General features: G+C 53.9%; 2 protein-coding genes across 2 annotated transcripts; one reads left to right on the top strand and one right to left on the bottom strand.

Moving 5' to 3' along the window:
• Positions 1-959: 959 nt before the first annotated feature.
• Parp3 (poly(ADP-ribose) polymerase family member 3) lies at positions 960-7,064 on the bottom strand. Its single transcript, XM_051205344.1, has 11 exons — positions 6,750-7,064; positions 5,979-6,162; positions 5,379-5,504; positions 5,004-5,192; positions 4,678-4,801; positions 4,370-4,596; positions 4,010-4,159; positions 3,770-3,856; positions 3,376-3,553; positions 2,201-2,356; positions 960-1,839 (listed from the first exon to the last, which is right to left on the bottom strand). Exons 2-11 carry the CDS (start codon positions 6,153-6,155, stop codon positions 1,670-1,672), a joined length of 1,584 nt encoding a protein of 527 aa, XP_051061301.1. The 5' UTR covers positions 6,156-6,162; positions 6,750-7,064; the 3' UTR covers positions 960-1,669.
• Positions 7,065-7,581: 517 nt separating this feature from the next.
• Rrp9 (ribosomal RNA processing 9, U3 small nucleolar RNA binding protein) lies at positions 7,582-15,511 on the top strand. Its single transcript, XM_051205358.1, has 15 exons — positions 7,582-7,723; positions 7,946-8,028; positions 10,626-10,735; positions 11,075-11,142; positions 11,228-11,269; positions 11,533-11,659; positions 12,735-12,859; positions 12,959-13,051; positions 13,427-13,527; positions 13,627-13,761; positions 13,833-13,895; positions 14,269-14,414; positions 14,500-14,579; positions 15,177-15,250; positions 15,354-15,511. The coding sequence occupies exons 1-15, from the start codon at positions 7,637-7,639 to the stop codon at positions 15,445-15,447; spliced, it is 1,428 nt and encodes a 475-aa protein (XP_051061315.1). The 5' UTR covers positions 7,582-7,636; the 3' UTR covers positions 15,448-15,511.
• Positions 15,512-16,094: the final 583 nt, after the last annotated feature.

The raw sequence follows: 16,094 nt of genomic DNA, 5'->3' as shown, positions 1-16,094 counted from the left end.
GATGCTCAGGTACTAAAAGAGATAGGTGCTACCGGTAGGAGTGGGTGTGGCTCAGGTGAGCACACACTTCTTGGTGTTGAGTTGGAGCTGCCATGTGTAGGACCACCATGGAGAGAATGGAAGCCTGTGGCCACTGTTCCATAGAACAAGCTGAAGCTAGCTGCTCATGCTGAACATGCCTGAGAGGCTGCAATGTAGCTCAGTGTTATAACACTTCCCTTAATGTGCCCAAGGCCCTGTTCAGTCCCCGACCACAAAACAATAATAAAACATAAGAAAACCCCCAAATTGGCTGGAGATGTAACTCAGTTGGCAGAGTGCATGAACTCAGGTTAGGGATGGGATCCAACCCATTTTAGCCTGTGCCCCTTTAAATATCCCTGTAGGAGGCAAGGTTCTCGGGCCACAGTCATGGTACTAGGAATCACCCTTTGAGATGGGGGGGGCGGCTGGCAAGAAGAGGAGAGATGGATCCAGTAATCTCACTACTCCAAAGGAAATGACCAGTAGGTTGATTCCCCCCCCCCCCAGCATTGTTCACAATAGCCAAGATACAAATCACCCTGAGTATCCCGTGATGAGTGAATAGGCAAAGAAACTGTGCTGTGAACATATAGCAGAATACTATTCAGCCTTAAAAAAAGAGAAGAAAATGCTGGTGTTTGATCCAGCATGAGAGAACACGCAGGACATTATGTTACATTATGCTATGTACTATGTTACAATAGCCAGGTGCAGAAAGATAAATACCACAAGATGTCTCTTGTTATGTGGAGCTTAATAACGTTGAACTTGGGCTGGAGAGATGGCTCAGCATTTAAGGGCACTGGTGACTCTTCCAGAGGACTAGAGTTCAATTCCCAGCACCCACATGGCGGCTCACTGTTGTCTGGAAGACCTGTTCCAGGGAATCTGACCCCCTCACGTGGACATGTATGCAGGCAAAACACCAATGCACATAAAATAAAAATAAATAAATTGTATAAAAATTGAACTTGTAAAGAACAAAGGGGCTTAGAAAGAAGTGTATACAGAATTCAGTCAGACAGGAGAGATGGGCTCAAGAATCTATTACACAGCATAGTGACTATAGATAATGACGGTGCACAGTCATCTTTATTTCATCCCGGTGATGCAAATGTGCCACTAGGTGATTTTGTTGTTGTGTGTAGCCTGTTTACACAGACTGAGATGACAACAGCGTCATTAGGTTATCCAATCTTAGTATGTGCAGCCCATCACTGACCAGAACATTGCCTTTCGTATTTTTGAGGCAGGGTCACACTCTGTAGCTCAGGCTAGCCTGGAATTCACTGTTTAGCCCAGGCTGATCTTGGATCTACAGTGATTCCCCTGCCTCAGCCTCCCAAGTACTGGGATTGCAGGCATGAATCACCATTGCCTGCTTCGGGACATTGTTAATTGGCTTTGCCTCAGATTGTCACTTCTTTATACTTGTCTTACTATGTAACGCAAGCTGGTCTCCAAGTCCCAGGGTAGTGCTTTTCTTGGCTCTGGCTCCTGAGTAGATAAGGCTATAGGTGTGTGCCAGTGTGCCTGGCATGCATTATATTCTTGAGAAGCCAATGGAAGTATGGAAGCCAGAGAGAGGAGCATGAAGATTAAGACCATGGCCCCGGCTAGCAGGACCTTGGGGAGGGCAAGCAGTTCAGAGGTGAATCTCCAGCAGGTAGCGCAGGTGGCACTGGCTCTCCTTGTATATGAGGTACTCACTCTGGCTGAAGCAGGAACTTTTGAACGATGGGCATGGCACAGGTCGGCCTTGAGGCACCACTACCTGCTGCCCATCCAGTTCTAGTGTAATGTCGTGGGTGGGATCTGTAAGGCATGGAGAATCAAGGGCTCACTGGTGCCCAGTGCTACCTACGTCTTGCTCCCAGTGACTTGACACTTGCTGTGGGGAATGCCACCTTATCTCCCCACCCCACGCCCGCTGCCCCCCCCCCCCGGGGAAAGCCCCAGCAAACGGCATGATATTTTTCCATCCCTCTTAGACACCCTGGAGGGATTTGTTGACTCGGTGGGTGTTTGTTGGACGACACAGACAATCAGCCCTTCCAGGAAGACTGCATGCTTTTGTGTACTCTACTCCCCGAGTAGTCTTCTTTCTGAAAATGCCCCCAGTCCCTTATGTCAACCCCACTTTTATCTACAGACCTGCCAGGTATCTGGGGCTCACCAGGTTCTGTTTGACCTCGGGCGATGACACTATCAAAACCAGGGGGTGGACTCTTCAAGCTGGGGTCATCGATGGTGATGTGGTGCTCTTTGCCCAGGGCCACCTCGCCCAGGAACATGTAGCCTACCTGGTGCTCCCCACAACGCATGGCAGTAACTAGAGGACACAGAGGCTCAGTGGCAGGAGGAAGCAGTTCAGACCCCTGCTCAACTCCCTCCTGCAGTGACAATATGGTCTCCACCAGTTTTGCAGTCTGGGGAGAAGCACTTGCTGTCTGCCAGCATCCCTCATCCTGGCCTGCTCTCTCCCGCTTCCCTTCCCCCCCCCTTCCCCCACCTCCCACAGGCTCTCAGCTAAAGAATCAGTGAAGGTGTCCCAGCCTGGAGGCTGGGAAGGGAGGGGCACCTCTCCCTGGTGAGCTTTGTTTGCTGCTTTGTCATTGGCATTCCTTATGGACTCTTGCTAGGTCTTCTGAGCAACCCCCCCCAACCACAGCCAGGCTTTCTTGGGGTCCTCTGTCCTCTTGGTGGGCTTCTTTGTCCACCGAGAACTTCAGCCCATTTGTTCTTGGTTAAAACCTTGCTTTCCTGGACTGGCGGGTGACAGCGGCTTCCAATGTGCTCAGTCCCTAAAGTGAGGACACCCTGACCATGAGTTTGGAAGCCACTGGAGATGCCACATGCTACCATACTTCTGCCTCACACACCCTGCTCATGGAGTCTCTCAAATCATTTCTGTAGCCCTGGGGCCAGGGCCTAGGGGTGGGGGTAGGGAGAGAGAGAGAGAGAGAGAGAGAGAGAGAGAGAGAGAGAGAGAGCCCACCCTCCATTCCTCCGCCATCCTCTCTCCATTGCTGCAGACACTAAGATTCTGCAGTGTGTGCATCCACCTCTGTGACTTTCTGGTCCCATGTCCCTGCCTCTCCCTCCACACAGAAGACGCTGGCAAGGCCTGACCCACACAGCTTTCTCCCCTCTCCTGCTCAGAGTCCTTTCTGCCTCCCCTCTTCCCCAATGACATGTCCCCGACTGCCAGGCACTTCTCTGTCCTTGAGCCCTAGGGACCTCACCATGTGCTCTGGTTAGTGATACTTTTAGGATTCATCACCCAGCACGGGGCCCAGTCCATCTTGGTGCCTCCACCCCAACCCAGGTCATGACCCAGGGGCACCTCACCATAGCCAGCTGACTTGCTGTTCTCTGAGGCAAAATAGATACCCTTGCCAACACGGCCACCAGAGTGCGGCATGATTCGGAGCCCACTGGTGAGGATAGCAGCCACCACGGCCACATTGGTGCCATGCCACAGCAGCCTCCGGTTGCTCAGTTTGGAGTGGGCCTGGAACCTGTCTTTCTGAGTGGGGTAGAGGTAGGAAATGGTAATGCCATGCCACCTGAAGGTTCACGCGTCCCTCCCTCTTCTTGGATAGCGTGACCAAAGCCTAGGGCCCCACAGGATGCTGGCCTTGTGGAAACTGGTCAGAGTTGCTGAGCCAGCTTAGCAAGAGGCAGTAAGTAAATATTACCCCCCAAGGGACAGGGTGGTGATATAGGGGCTGAATACCCTCACCTCCCCTTCTCTGTTCACTTTCCAAACGTGTTGTAGAGCAGGGCATCTGTAGTTGTTGCTAGTCTGTTCCAGGTAGGTCTGAATTGCCTGTGGAGAACAGAGCCCGGTGACCAAGGCTGGGAGACCCAGGGACTATCTCCCTGTGGTTCTCCAAAGCCCTCCGTAGGTCCGGACACGAGGGAGAGAATGCTGAGAGCCAGGGCTCCCCAGGCACCTCAAGGGCAGGCGGGCAGGGCTCACCTTGTACTCGGGCCCCTCACTGTCCAGCAGTTGAAGCTGGCACCTGAGGAGCTGGTAGTCTCGGTCCAGTGGGTGTGGCACTTCTTCCAATTTCTCCTCCTTCCCAGGGGCTGCCTGCAAGGTCTGGGCCAGCTCGATGTCTGCTAACACCTGAGATAATGGGCACAGGAGCTGCGGAGTTCCTCTTCTACCCCCCCCCCACGTGACAGACACCCCACCCATCAGTCCCCTCCCCATCTCTGTCTGACTTCCTCCTCTCTTGGCCCTCGGCCTGCCCCTTGCAACCTGGGCCCCATGACCATCTGCTCCTCTCCTCTCCGCCCAGTCTGCCTGGTACCCTCGAGGCCTGCCAGCCCTCACCAGCAGCATGTCCTTCTTGGCCTGAAGAATCTCAGGGGAGTTGATGGGCGGGGGCCGGCTGCGGCCGAAGCTGTGTGGGATGATGGTGTAGAAGCTGGAGGACAGCTCCTCTAGGCTCTGGCCACCACCTGTGGGGTGTTTTATGGCCTCCTCTAGAGCTTCCAAGGCATCAAAGCCCCGTGCAATCTGCTGCTTGCTCAGCTTTCCCAAGGGCATCTTCTTCACATCTGGGTGATGAAGAGATATCGTCTTAGCCCTGTATCCCCTGATATCGGGGCCCTGCCACTCTGCTCAGAGCCCCTCTTCACCCAGGTTCATGAGGGTCATCGCGTTCTTGAACATCTCTTTGCTGAAGATGTTGGTGATGAGCTTCTGAGTGGCAGGGTCTAGCGAGCAGGGCTTAACCACAGTCCTCACTGGGCCTCCGTCCACCTGCGGAGGAAAAAGCCTGAATGGGCAGGAGCAGCTGGCAGGACAAGGCGCCCACACAGGGAGCCGGGCAGGGCATTCGAAAGGGCCCAGGCCAGGGCCAGAGAGGGAGGCCAGTGCCTGCGGGCAGACTGCCAGGTATGCAGTCCCGTCCCTCTGTCCCTCGTCCCTCTGTCCCTCTGTCCCCTACTGCCCCAGTCTTCACCTTCACTGCGGCCTCTTGGGTCTCAGCTTCTCCCTGCACTTCGATCAGCGTGTACTTGTTGGGATGAGCCACAAAGTGGCCCCGCTCCTCCCATTTGTTTTTCGTCTTCTCCCGAAATTTCTTCTCAAAGTCCTTCTTTGCTTCTTCCAGGCAGGTGAAGGGATTCATCTTGGCCTGGCCCTCCTCTCCCTGCAAGTGACAACTTTCAGGGGTGTGCCCATCAGAAATGTTTGCTGGCTGGGCTAGGCTGGTTGCCTGCGAACAGCTGAAGGTGAAGTGAGGCGGTCGGCCACAGCGGCCTGCTGGGGACTCTGGAAGTGTGTGCTGAGGCGGGGGAGTGGGTGGAGGCACACTGGCGATGGGTGGGTCACTTACCACCCGGCCCCAGCGATTCCAGCAGAAGAAGTGGCCGTCCTCCTCCAGCAGCTGGATGATGTAGAACTTATTATTGTTGTTGCCGATGTTGGTCTGGTTCAAGGTACAGTCATAGTCCTCGTGGACCTGTGTGGGGTGAGGCCAGGAGGCAGCTCAGCTGGGCATGGACTGGGTGTGGGAACCAGGGGACAGCAAAAAGGGTCCTATTCTTGCACTTGGTATAATGGCTTTGCCCTTGGGGACACAGTGTGGCTGGATGTGACTAAGCCCTGCTGTGCGACTGGGAATTTGGAAGGGACGCGACTGAAAGACACCCGGGTCTGCCCTGAGGGGTGAGACTGAGGGAAGACTGGTTAGTCCTGGGGAAGGTGAGTCAGACCCCTTCCTTGAGTGTGACACAAGAGGCAACACCATAGCGTCTGATGGTCAGACATGACACTCACCGACCTCACAGAATACAGACCACGTCGGTGGTCTTAAGAAGACGTGTAAGCAGCCCCTGGCTTCCTTAGAGACCTTGAACTCCTAGGCTAGAACAGAGAACCCTCCCCCCAACCCCCGCAAGCAGAAAGTTGTGGATTAAGCATGGGTGCAGCTCACCTGAGTTCTGGGGTTGCGGCTGAGTGGACATACGGGGTCCACACGGATGATGCGCTGACCTGCAGGGGCTGCTCTGAGAGCCTCGGCGGTGGATCGGAAACTGTTCTCCTCTCCTGTCCCCTCCCGACTCTTCTTGGAGCCCTCAGTTTGCACTGAAGACTTGCGTTTTGGAGCCATGGCTATCCTGGGGTGAGGGGTAGGAGTGTTCATGATTGCCTTTCAGGGGGCTGGCCTCCTCCTCATTCTTGCTACACAAATCCCCATTTCTAGAACTGCACTCTGTACCTCACATTCGCCCCCTCCCCAAGCTGCAAGTGCCAAGGTTAGAGCCTGTCCAGTCAGCCCACCCGGGGCTAGGAAGAAGTTGGTTCCTTATCCTCTCCAGCACCGTGCCCTGATTAATAGGAAAAGTGAAAGAACACAAGCCCCTCCCACTTGTTGGCATCATCTTTTCCGAATATTTCCTCCTCCTGTCACTAAGCATGGATCTGGTAAGGCTGCTGAGTTGAATCACCTGACCTACGAAGGGTGGGGATGAGGGGGTCTGGGGTGGGGTGGGGGGCGAGGGCAGGGCACTAGAAGCAGCTTTTAAGAGGCAGCCAGATCTACCTCTCTAGAACTGAGGTCTAGAAGCCCTTCCTAACACTCCGGAGTTCCAGGGTGCCAGCCAAGGTTTCAGATAAGTGGCCTTCAACTGCCAGAGATAAGAAGCCACTTTTACACACACTTCCCTGCCCTGCCCTGCCCTGCAGAGGATTCCAGGACACTCACCCCAAACAAACAGGACCCTGGAAGAGGTGGCTGTCCTACACTGGTATCAGGAATGCTGACTGCGCCTCCAAGAAGCAAGTTCCAAGTCTGGGCTCCTGCCTGGTGACCCTCTGGGAGCCTTCTGCTTGTCTTATTACGGTAGGGATTTCCCAGCAACCACCAGAGCAGGGGAAAGATCGTAAGGGGTGGTGTACAATTCCAGTTATTTGGCTTATAGTGGGGTGAGTCAGAGAACGGACAGGCCGAGGTTGGTGGCCAGTCCCACAGATGAGGGGACACTAATCTAGACACATTTCAAAACCGCAGGGCCTGACACACCCTTCATGGAGCTTTGACTAGTAGCATGCAGCATGTATCCGCTATTTGCCCGGTGGCATGGGCCCTGGGTTTGGATACCATCTTCTCTCCAGAGCTGCCTGGATTCCAGTGTCTGTGTTTTAGAGCCTGGCTACGTTAGCCTGGTAGCGGTCCCAGACTGGAAAATAGAAATCACTCTCGGGAACGAAGAACTCCATACCTCTGGCTCCCCCAAGCGGTCATGAGACTCAAGCACAAAGAAAGTCCTGGTCCCGCCCCTCCCAGTAAGTCGGGCGGCAGTAGAGCGCAAGCGCCACAGGCCCAGGCCGGAAACAGGAAGAGAGTCTTGTTTCCTACTCCAGCCTGGCGCGGGAGCTTACAGGCGCTCTTAGGGGCGTGGCCAACTGGCCTGCCCAATGGACGATTGGGGGAGTGGCAGGGTCTTCTGGGGGGTCCAATGGTGCTGCGGAAGGCGGGGCCCGCCGCGCCGCAGGGACCTATCAGGGCTCGGGGTCTTGCCATGCGGCCGGGTTTAGCAGCCATGTGAGTTCTCCCGCAGCCGCAGCCGCCGCCGCAGCAGCTTGGTGAGCATGTCCACCGCTATGGCAACTCGTAAGCGGGCAAAGCCGGCCCCCGGGTCCGGGGCCGATGCGGTGGCCGGCAAGCGGCGGCGAAAGGTGAGCATGGCGTTTCCTCGGGCGCCACCGATCTCGCTACTGGGACAGCCATCATTCCATCCCGGGATCCCATCCCTTGGCTCAGGGCCCCATCTGGATCCAGCCTCGACCTCTTTCTTCCACCCACTGAATCCTGGAAAGCCTCCCTCTTGACCAGGGCCAGGGGCCACTGCTTTTCTCAGTCCCGGGCTCTTGACCAAGAAAGGATCGTATTATTTCCAGGTCGACTCTGCTCGGGACAGAGGCAAATCCAAGGGTGGTGGCAAGATGAATGAAGAAATTTCCAGCGATTCTGAGAGCGAGAGGTGAGCATTTTTTCATCGAGGGGAATGGTAAACTGAGGCTCACGCAGTGAGATCGGTTAGAGAGCTGGGTGAGAACTCGGATTACCTTTGGCTCACAGATCGTGGGTATTTCCTCCGATAACTGGCTGTGACATGTCTTTTATCTCTGGTGTGTATATGGGGAGGACCCTGGATGCTTGTCGGGGAGAGAGAACTTGAGACCTTTTTTTTTTTTTTGCTTCATGACAAGGATGCTGGCACAAGACTGGATTGGGAAGCAAGGGGAGAAGGTTGCAGAATACATTTGCAGCTTCTTAATTCCATTTTCAGACAGTGTCACAATTACTGGTGTCCTTGGACTCCTTTTTGAGATGAGTATTGCCCAAGGTGGCCCTGGCCTCCTACGCTCAAATGAGCCTACGCTTTAGCTTCTTAAATAGTTAAAGACACAGCGTTTATTGACACATATCTAGCCTTCCCTTGACTCTAACATTAGGGACTGTTTCACTGTTGGGGACACAGGTGGGCCCCAAGTGGAGAGAGGGTGTTGTAAAGAGGTGTGTATTTTGCAGGTATGTGTTCTGAGAAGCTTTTTCAAAATAGGGCTTGGAGAGATGAGGAAGAGTGTCATGGAGAGGTAGGAAAAGCATTCAGGGATCAGAGACAAATCTGAGGTGGAAGTATACTGGGGTGGAAGGTAGAAAAGATTGGAAGGGCAGGTGATGGGTGCATACATAATTGAGGGAGAAGTTTGGACACTCCCCTTATTTCAGCAGGTTATAGGGGTGGCTATGATGTTTCAAAGGATTGGCACAGGGTGTCTTCCCTAGGGGTGGAGGGAGGTTCTCAGGCCAGGGAATCCTGCTATCTTATAAACTGGACTTAGCAAGCCTGTGTCCCCCTCCCTGTACATCAGGGTTTCTCTGTGTAGCATTTGTCCTAGAACTGGCCCTGTACAGCAGGCTGGCCTTGAACTCCTAGATCCACCTGTTTCTGCCCCCTGAGTGCTGAGATTACAGGTCTGGCTAGCAATTCTGCTTGTAAAAGTGAATGTGTGTTGCCTTGACTTACTCATAGAAACGTTCTCTTTTGAAACAAGGTCTTTCTTTGTAGCTCTCCTGGAACTAGCTATATAGATCAGGCTGGACTCAAACCTGCTTCTGCCTCCATCTGCTTCTGCCTCCAGAACCTTTGCCAAACTCTTCTTTTGTTTGTTTTTATTTGTGTGTATACCCGTGTACACACATGAGTTTGTATGTACTACCTGTGTGCAGATAGATGCTCAGGGAGGACTGAGGGCATTAGATGCCCTGAACTGCAGTGACAGGTGCTTGTGAGCCACTAATGTGGATGCTGGGGATTGAACCCAGGTTCTCTGCAAGAATGGTGAGAAGTCTTAACTGATGTGCCTTCTTTCCAGCCCACTTTTAAGTATTTTAAGAAGTTGTATTATGAAGTATGTTAACTGTAGAAGCATCACTCAGTTTTCTTTTACTGATCCTCTAACATGGGCAAAAATAAAAATAAATGTATAAACATAAAATTCAGGGCTGTGCAGGGCGTTGGTGGCTCACATCTTTAATCCCAGCACCTGGGAGGCAGAGGTAGGTGGATCTCTGTGAGTTTGAGACCAGCCTGGTTTCAAAGAGTTCCAGGACAGGCTCCAAAGCAATACAGAGAAACCCTGACTTGAAAAACAAAACAAGCAAAAAAAAAAAAAAAAAAACAAAACAGGGCTGAAATGCCTTTTCTTACAAAAGCTATTTTTTTTTTTTTAAACAAAAAATGGTGCCGGATGTGGTGGCACATACCTTTAATCCTACCATTTGGGAGGCAGAGGCAGATGGAACTCTGAGTTTGAGGCCAGCCTGGTCTACAGAGCAAGTTCCAGGATAGCCAGGGCAACATGGAGAAACTATGATGTCTTGGAAAACCAAAAAGAAAAGAAAAGGGGGGGGGGGAAAAGAAAGAAAGAAAAAGAAAATGGCAGAATTGCTAAATCCAGTTTATAAGATTTGGCAGCAAGTGCCAGTACTGCTGAGCCCATCTCCCAGCCACTTTCCTAGCTTCCTGGATGACCCTTAAATAACCAACTGATTGGTTTGGGTAAACTCAGGAAGGTCAGGACTCTGGGGCATGGCTTGGTCATAACTTTCCTGAGAGGTGTTTTGGTTTTGAGGTGGGTACTTATTTTGTAGCCCTGCTGTCCTGGGACTCTCTGTGTAGACCAAGCTGGCCTCAAATTTACAGAGATCCATTTGCCTTTGCCTCCTGAGGGATGGGATTAAAGGCTCATACTACCACATCTGGTATGTTTTAACTCTTTTGAGATATAAGATGTTAAATATATTTTGTGTGCTTATTGTGTGTCTTTGGAGAAATGTCTGCTCTAGATCTTTTGCCTATTTTGGGGGCAGTTGGCCATTTTCATGTTGTGCTGGGTGGACACTGAATGGGATCTTTCAGTTGGTCAAGTCACCACATCCTTCGGTTTTCTGTACATGTGTCCTTAGCCCACGGGGTTGGCAGGGGCCGGGTTGGCATTGAGGAAGCCCAGTGCTGGGGGGGGGTCAGATGAATGGGGCCAGCCCCTTAGACTCAGCCCCTTCTTCCCATAGCTTGGCTCCAAGGAAAACAGAGGAAGAGGAGGAGGAGGAGCTAGAGGAGACTGCACAGGAGAAGAAGCTACGCTTGGCCAAACTCTACCTTGAACAGCTCAGGCAGCAAGGTGAGCTGGGGGGCTAGATGCAGGTCAGGGTCTCTGCCAGAGCCTATCTGCTGTCCCTGTTGCAGCCCCAGCCATCTGGTGGGTTGTCTGCAAGTGCTGCTGATGTTGGCTTCCTGGTGGAGGGTGGCTAGGACAGATCAGACCTGAGAGGAGCTAAGCCAGCCTGATACATGAAGTCAGGAACGGACTGTCTAGCTTTCCCTTCCCTCTGCTGAGGCATGGGAGCTTCCTATAAGCTAGGCACTCGTGGCCCAGCCTGGGGTAGAGGGCTAGGCACGGGTTGGGAGGAGGGAAGGGGATCTCAGCCTTGGATTCTATGGACTGGTCTGTCCTGTACAGAGGAGGAGAAGGCCGAAGCTCGTGAATTTGAGGAGGATCAGGTGGCAGGACGCTTGAAGGAGGACGTGGTGAGTATGGAGGGCAGGGTGTGAGTGTGGTGGGAGGCTGGGCCTTCTCCCCGGTCCTCACCCCTCTTTCCCCCTCTCTTTGTAGCTCGAGCAGAGAGGCAGGTTACAGAAGTCGGTGGCAAAGGAGGTGAGTGTGCAGGGCACCTTGGTATAAGGTCAGAGTCAGTGCACTCACCTGGGCTGGCAAGCAGATGGCTTCGGGCCACTCAGGCTGCACTGTGAAATGCAGTGCACACTCAGGCAGATATGGCTAGGTAAGAAAGGGTCTGATTCTTGTAGCCTTGGGTCCTGTTTTCCTTCTGGCTGGAGGGAGGGGCAAGGATGGTTCTCAGTGGGGGAGTGCCATCATGGTTCCAGCTGTAGTGAGTGACCCAGTCCCTGTCTGCCCAGATCCAGGCCCCAGCTCCCACCGACATTCGAGTTTTACGTGGCCACCAGCTCCCGATCACATGCTTGGTTGTCACTCCCGACGACCTGGCCATCTTCTCCGCCGCCAAAGACTGCACCATCATTAAGTGTGAGTGAGACCTTGAGGGGGTGTGTGGTGTGGAGCCCCATGATGGAGCTTCTGAGGCAGGTGTGCACCCCGGAAGGGGCTTTGTGGGGACAGGGGAAGCCTCCAGCCAGCAGTAAGGCCTCCGAGCTCCGTGGGGCAAAGACAGGACGCTGTGTTGGCGGTTGTGCTGGTGGACACTGAATAGGACCCTTCAGTTTTCTGCACAGTGCACGAGCATAGGAACTGAGGCCGGCTGGACTACAAGGTGTTTGAGGCTGCGCACTGACCGGATGGGATCTTAGTCCTTCAGGCTTCCGCACCCGAGCATAGTTCTTACCTTCCCACCTTCATCCTAGGAAGGGACCGTGCCAGTAGTCCCAGTGCACCTTACCCCTCCCTCCCCCTCCCTCCCTCCCTCCCTCCCTCTCTCCTCCCTCTCTCCCTCTCTCTCCTCCCTTTTCCTCCTCCTCTTTTTTTTTGTATTTTATGTACTTTGGTGCTTTGCCTACATGTATGTCCATGTGAAGGTATTGGATTCCTAGAACAGGAGTTACAGACAGTTGTCAGCTGCCACGTGGGTGCTGGGAATTGAACTCAGGACCTCTGGGAGAGTAGCCAGTGCTCTTACCTGCTGAGCCATCTCTCCAGCCCCCTCTTTCTTTCTTTCTTTTTTTTTTTTTTGTAATGCTTTTATTTATTGTATATGTGTGTGTGCTGTGCACACACATCACAGCTCACATGTAGAGATGTCAGAGAACAACCCGTGGGGTCCAGTGGGTTCTGGGGATTGAATTCAGGCCCTGCACATTGCACGCGGTCCCCACTGAGCATGGACCTTCAATCTCCAAGGCACTTGCGTTCTCCCTCCTTTGGGGGTCACGGCTGCCACTGGGGACTGGTGCCCCCGTTTGGCAGATGAGACCGAAGTGATTCGTGCAGATGCTCATTGCAGCTGAACTGGGTCCTCTGACTCAAGTGCCGGGCTCCCTTCATGATCGATCCCTTGTCCATGCTGCTTCCATACCGGGGTCAGGGAGGTTGCCAAGCAGCCAGCAGTATCCCCCATCCCAGTAACTCTTTCCTCTCCTGGTATCAGGGAGTGTAGAGAGTGGACGGAAGCTGCATGTGATTCCTCGAGCCAAGAAGGGGACCCCGGGGCAGCCTTCAGGCCACAGCAGCCACATCCTCTGCATGGCCATCTCCTCTGATGGCAAGTACCTTGTAAGACTGGGTTGGTCCTGTAGGCGGGGGTGGGGTGGTGGGGGGGTGGTGGTTTGGGTGTGTAGTGTGTGCTTGTGGCTATTACCCTCATTCCCACAGGCCTCTGGTGACCGTAGCAAGCTCATTCTAATTTGGGAGGCCCAGAGCTGCAAGCACCTGTACACCTTCACAGGCCACCGGGATGCAGTATCGGTGAGACTCTGGGGGTATTTATTTAGTGGACACCTGCTGAGTGGGCCCACCTGGTGCTGGGCCCCAGCTCATCTTCAGGGGACCTCCTCTCTGGGTAGTGAGTGGCGTGTGAAGGACGTGCGTGCTGAAGACATTGGGAGGGAAGGAAGGCCATCGGGTCCAGTTGATACAGGGGCCAGGGAGGGGCCTGAGGAGTGTCCCGCTGTTTGAGGACAGGCAAGCATGTTCCCGGCTCCACACACTGCGGTACTCACAGAGCTCTGGGGGAACAGGCTTCCTGTGTCATGTGACTTGCTTCAGAAGAGCCTCTCTGGGCCTGCCCTTTGTTTCCCTTGCTCTAGTCCTGACCCTTTTGCCCCTCCCCATTCACTCTAGGGACTGGCCTTCCGAAGAGGTACCCACCAGCTCTACAGCACTTCCCACGACCGCTCTGTGAAGGTGTGGAATGTAGCGGATAACTCATACGTGGAGACTCTGTAAGTGCTCAGACAGACAGCATGCGGGTAGGGGTTCACATGTAGTTCTGAGTTCACACGTGACTCCCCCCCCCCCCCCCGCTCTGTTCTTCCCTCCAGCTTCGGGCACCAGGATGCCGTGGCGGCATTGGATGCCCTGAGCCGAGAGTGCTGTGTGACAGCTGGGGGCCGGGATGGGACTGTGCGTGTGTGGAAGATCCCAGAGGAATCCCAGCTTGTCTTCTATGGCCACCAGTAAGGCAGTCGGGTGTGGTGTGTGGGGACTCTGCGGGCTGGACCTTGTCCCTCACAGTCTCTCTCTCCAGGGGTTCCATTGACTGCATCCATCTAATCAACGAGGAGCACATGGTGTCCGGTGCGGACGATGGGTAAGAGTTACCTTTCTGGGGCTGGAGAGATGGCTCAGAGGTTGAGAGCACTGGCTGCTTTTCTAGAGGACCCGAGTTCAATTCTCAGCAACCACATAGTGGCTCACAACCATCTGTAGTGAGTGAGATCTGGTGCCCTCCTCTGGCTTGCAGGCATACATGTGGGCAGAACACTGTATACATAATAAATAAGTAAACCTTAAAAAAGAAAAAATGCCCATGAGCATGCCTGCAGGCCTGGACTTAACTCATGGGGTCATTTGGATTAGTGACCCTGTCCTCACTCCTCAGCTGGTCTATATGCTTGGACCTCCCTGGTTTGCCTTCTGTCCTGCTCTGGCCCCTCACTCAGACTTATCTTCCTCACCTCCAGCTCCGTGGCTGTGTGGGGTCTCTCCAAGAAACGGCCACTCGCCCTCCAGCGTGAGGCTCATGGGCTGCACGGGGAGCCAGGCCTGGAGCAGCCCTTCTGGGTCTCGTCGGTGGCAGCCCTACTCAACACAGACCTTGTGGCCACAGGTGAGGGGACTCTGTGAGGTGGGGGGAGAGGGGACACAGGGCAAGTTGGAATAGGAGTCACTGACCCTCTCCTCTGCCCTCCAAGGCTCCCACAATGCCTGCGTGCGGCTTTGGCAGTGTGGAGAGGGCTTTCGTCAGCTCGACCCTCTTTTCGACATCCCCCTGGTAAGTGGTAAATGCATGCCAGACTACGGGGGACCTGGAATGAGCTCTTTCTCGCTCTTCCCACAAGCAAGGCCACTTACTGTCACACACTGGCAGGGACTCCTTTTCTCTCCTCTGTCCCCGCCTGCCCTTCCACCCTGACTTGTCTTGGCTTCCAGGTACAAGGCTGAGAGTAGCTGGGCCGAGGGTGGAAATGTGCAGCGGGGTGGGGTCTGTGAAGCTGGTCTGGGTTGTGTGGAATAGATTCTCCACATTGGGGTGACGTGTGGGATTGTGGCAGGATGTGTTAGTGACAGCTTGGGTTGGGATGTCTGTCCTGGGGTGTTTTTTACACCCCACTGCCAGGAGACAGGTCCGAGGCAGCTCTTGACACAGTTGATGGGTAGGTACTGTCTCCTTAATCCATCTCCCGCTAGGCTGGTGCTCCACTTCTGGCTCAGAATAGGAGGCTGAGGCCACAGGGGGAAAGGAATGAATGGCCCCAGCCTCCTATTCGGAGCCAGGGCAGGAGGGCTTTGACTGGTTTTTGCCAGGCTCTTGATGTGGGCAGCTGTGGTGAGGAATGTTCTGATGTCTTGCTGTGTCCCTCTCTCTCAGGTTGGTTTTATCAACAGCCTCAAGTTCTCCAGTGCCGGGGATTTCCTGGTGGCTGGAGTGGGACAGGAGCACAGGTATATGATGAGAGGTGGGGCTGAGGGCAAGGTGGCACTGGCCAGATGGGAATAGGAGAGGGGGTGGTGTGGGTCTGCCTCAGCTGGACCCTCATTCCCGCAGGCTTGGCCGATGGTGGAGGATCAGAGAGGCTCGGAACTCAGTCTGCATCATCCCACTGCGCAGACTCCCTGCGCCCCCTGTGGCTGGCTCCTGACACTCATCCTTATTTAAGTGCTTTCCAGGCCCTGCCCCCCTTTTGTATTAAAGCCTATTTTAGACCTTGTTGCTTTGTTTTCTGGGAGGGTAAGAGGTGTGTGTGTGTGTGTGTGTGTGTGTGTGTGTGTTTATCTGGCTTCTGGGAGGGTAAGGTGTGTATGTGTGTGTGTGTGTGTGTGTGTGTGTGTATCTGGCTTCTGGGAGGGTAAGGTGTGTATGGGTGTGTGTGTGTGTGTCTGGCTTCTGGGAGGGTAAGGTGTGTATGGGTGTGTGTGTGTTTGTGTGTCTGGCTTTTGGGAGGGTAAGGTGTGTGTGTGTGTGTGTCTGGCTTCTGGGAGGGTAAGGTGTGTATGGGTGTGTGTGTGTGTGTGTGTGTGTGTGTGTGTGTGTCTGGCTTCTGGAAGGGTAAGGTGTGTATGGGTGTGTGTGTGTGTGTGTGTGTGTGTCTGGCTTCTGGGAGGGTAAGGTGTGTATGGGTGTGTGTGTGTGTGTGTGTGTGTGTGTGTGTGGCAGGGACCAAGAGCTGGCATAGATCTGAGGAAGGACAGGACTATAGCAAGCTCTCAGCTAAAGACTTGGTTTTTTTTTTTTTTTTTTTTTTTCAGAGGAATGTGGGGTGGGACCCTCAGCTGCCTCTTGTATGAC

This window comes from Phodopus roborovskii, unplaced genomic scaffold, assembly GCF_943737965.1.
Source record: "Phodopus roborovskii unplaced genomic scaffold, PHOROB, whole genome shotgun sequence".
In the NCBI taxonomy this organism is placed as follows: Eukaryota; Metazoa; Chordata; class Mammalia; order Rodentia; family Cricetidae; genus Phodopus; species Phodopus roborovskii.
This window is presented reverse-complemented; position numbering and strand designations above follow the sequence as displayed.

Coding starts and splice junctions, on each gene's coding strand:
- Parp3 (XM_051205344.1), bottom strand. CDS start 6,155: ATGGCTCCAAAACGCAAGTCTTCAGTGCAAACTGAGGGCTCCAAGAAG. Junction 3,554..3,769: donor AAGTGAACAGAGAAGGGGAG/GTGAGGGTATTC, acceptor TACCCCACTCAG/AAAGACAGGTTCCAGGCCCA. Junction 1,840..2,200: donor CCGAGGTCAAACAGAACCTG/GTGAGCCCCAGA, acceptor CATGCCTTACAG/ATCCCACCCACGACATTACA.
- Rrp9 (XM_051205358.1), top strand. CDS start 7,637: ATGTCCACCGCTATGGCAACTCGTAAGCGGGCAAAGCCGGCCCCCGGG. Junction 10,736..11,074: donor TGAACAGCTCAGGCAGCAAG/GTGAGCTGGGGG, acceptor TGTCCTGTACAG/AGGAGGAGAAGGCCGAAGCT. Junction 14,415..14,499: donor CACAGACCTTGTGGCCACAG/GTGAGGGGACTC, acceptor CTGCCCTCCAAG/GCTCCCACAATGCCTGCGTG.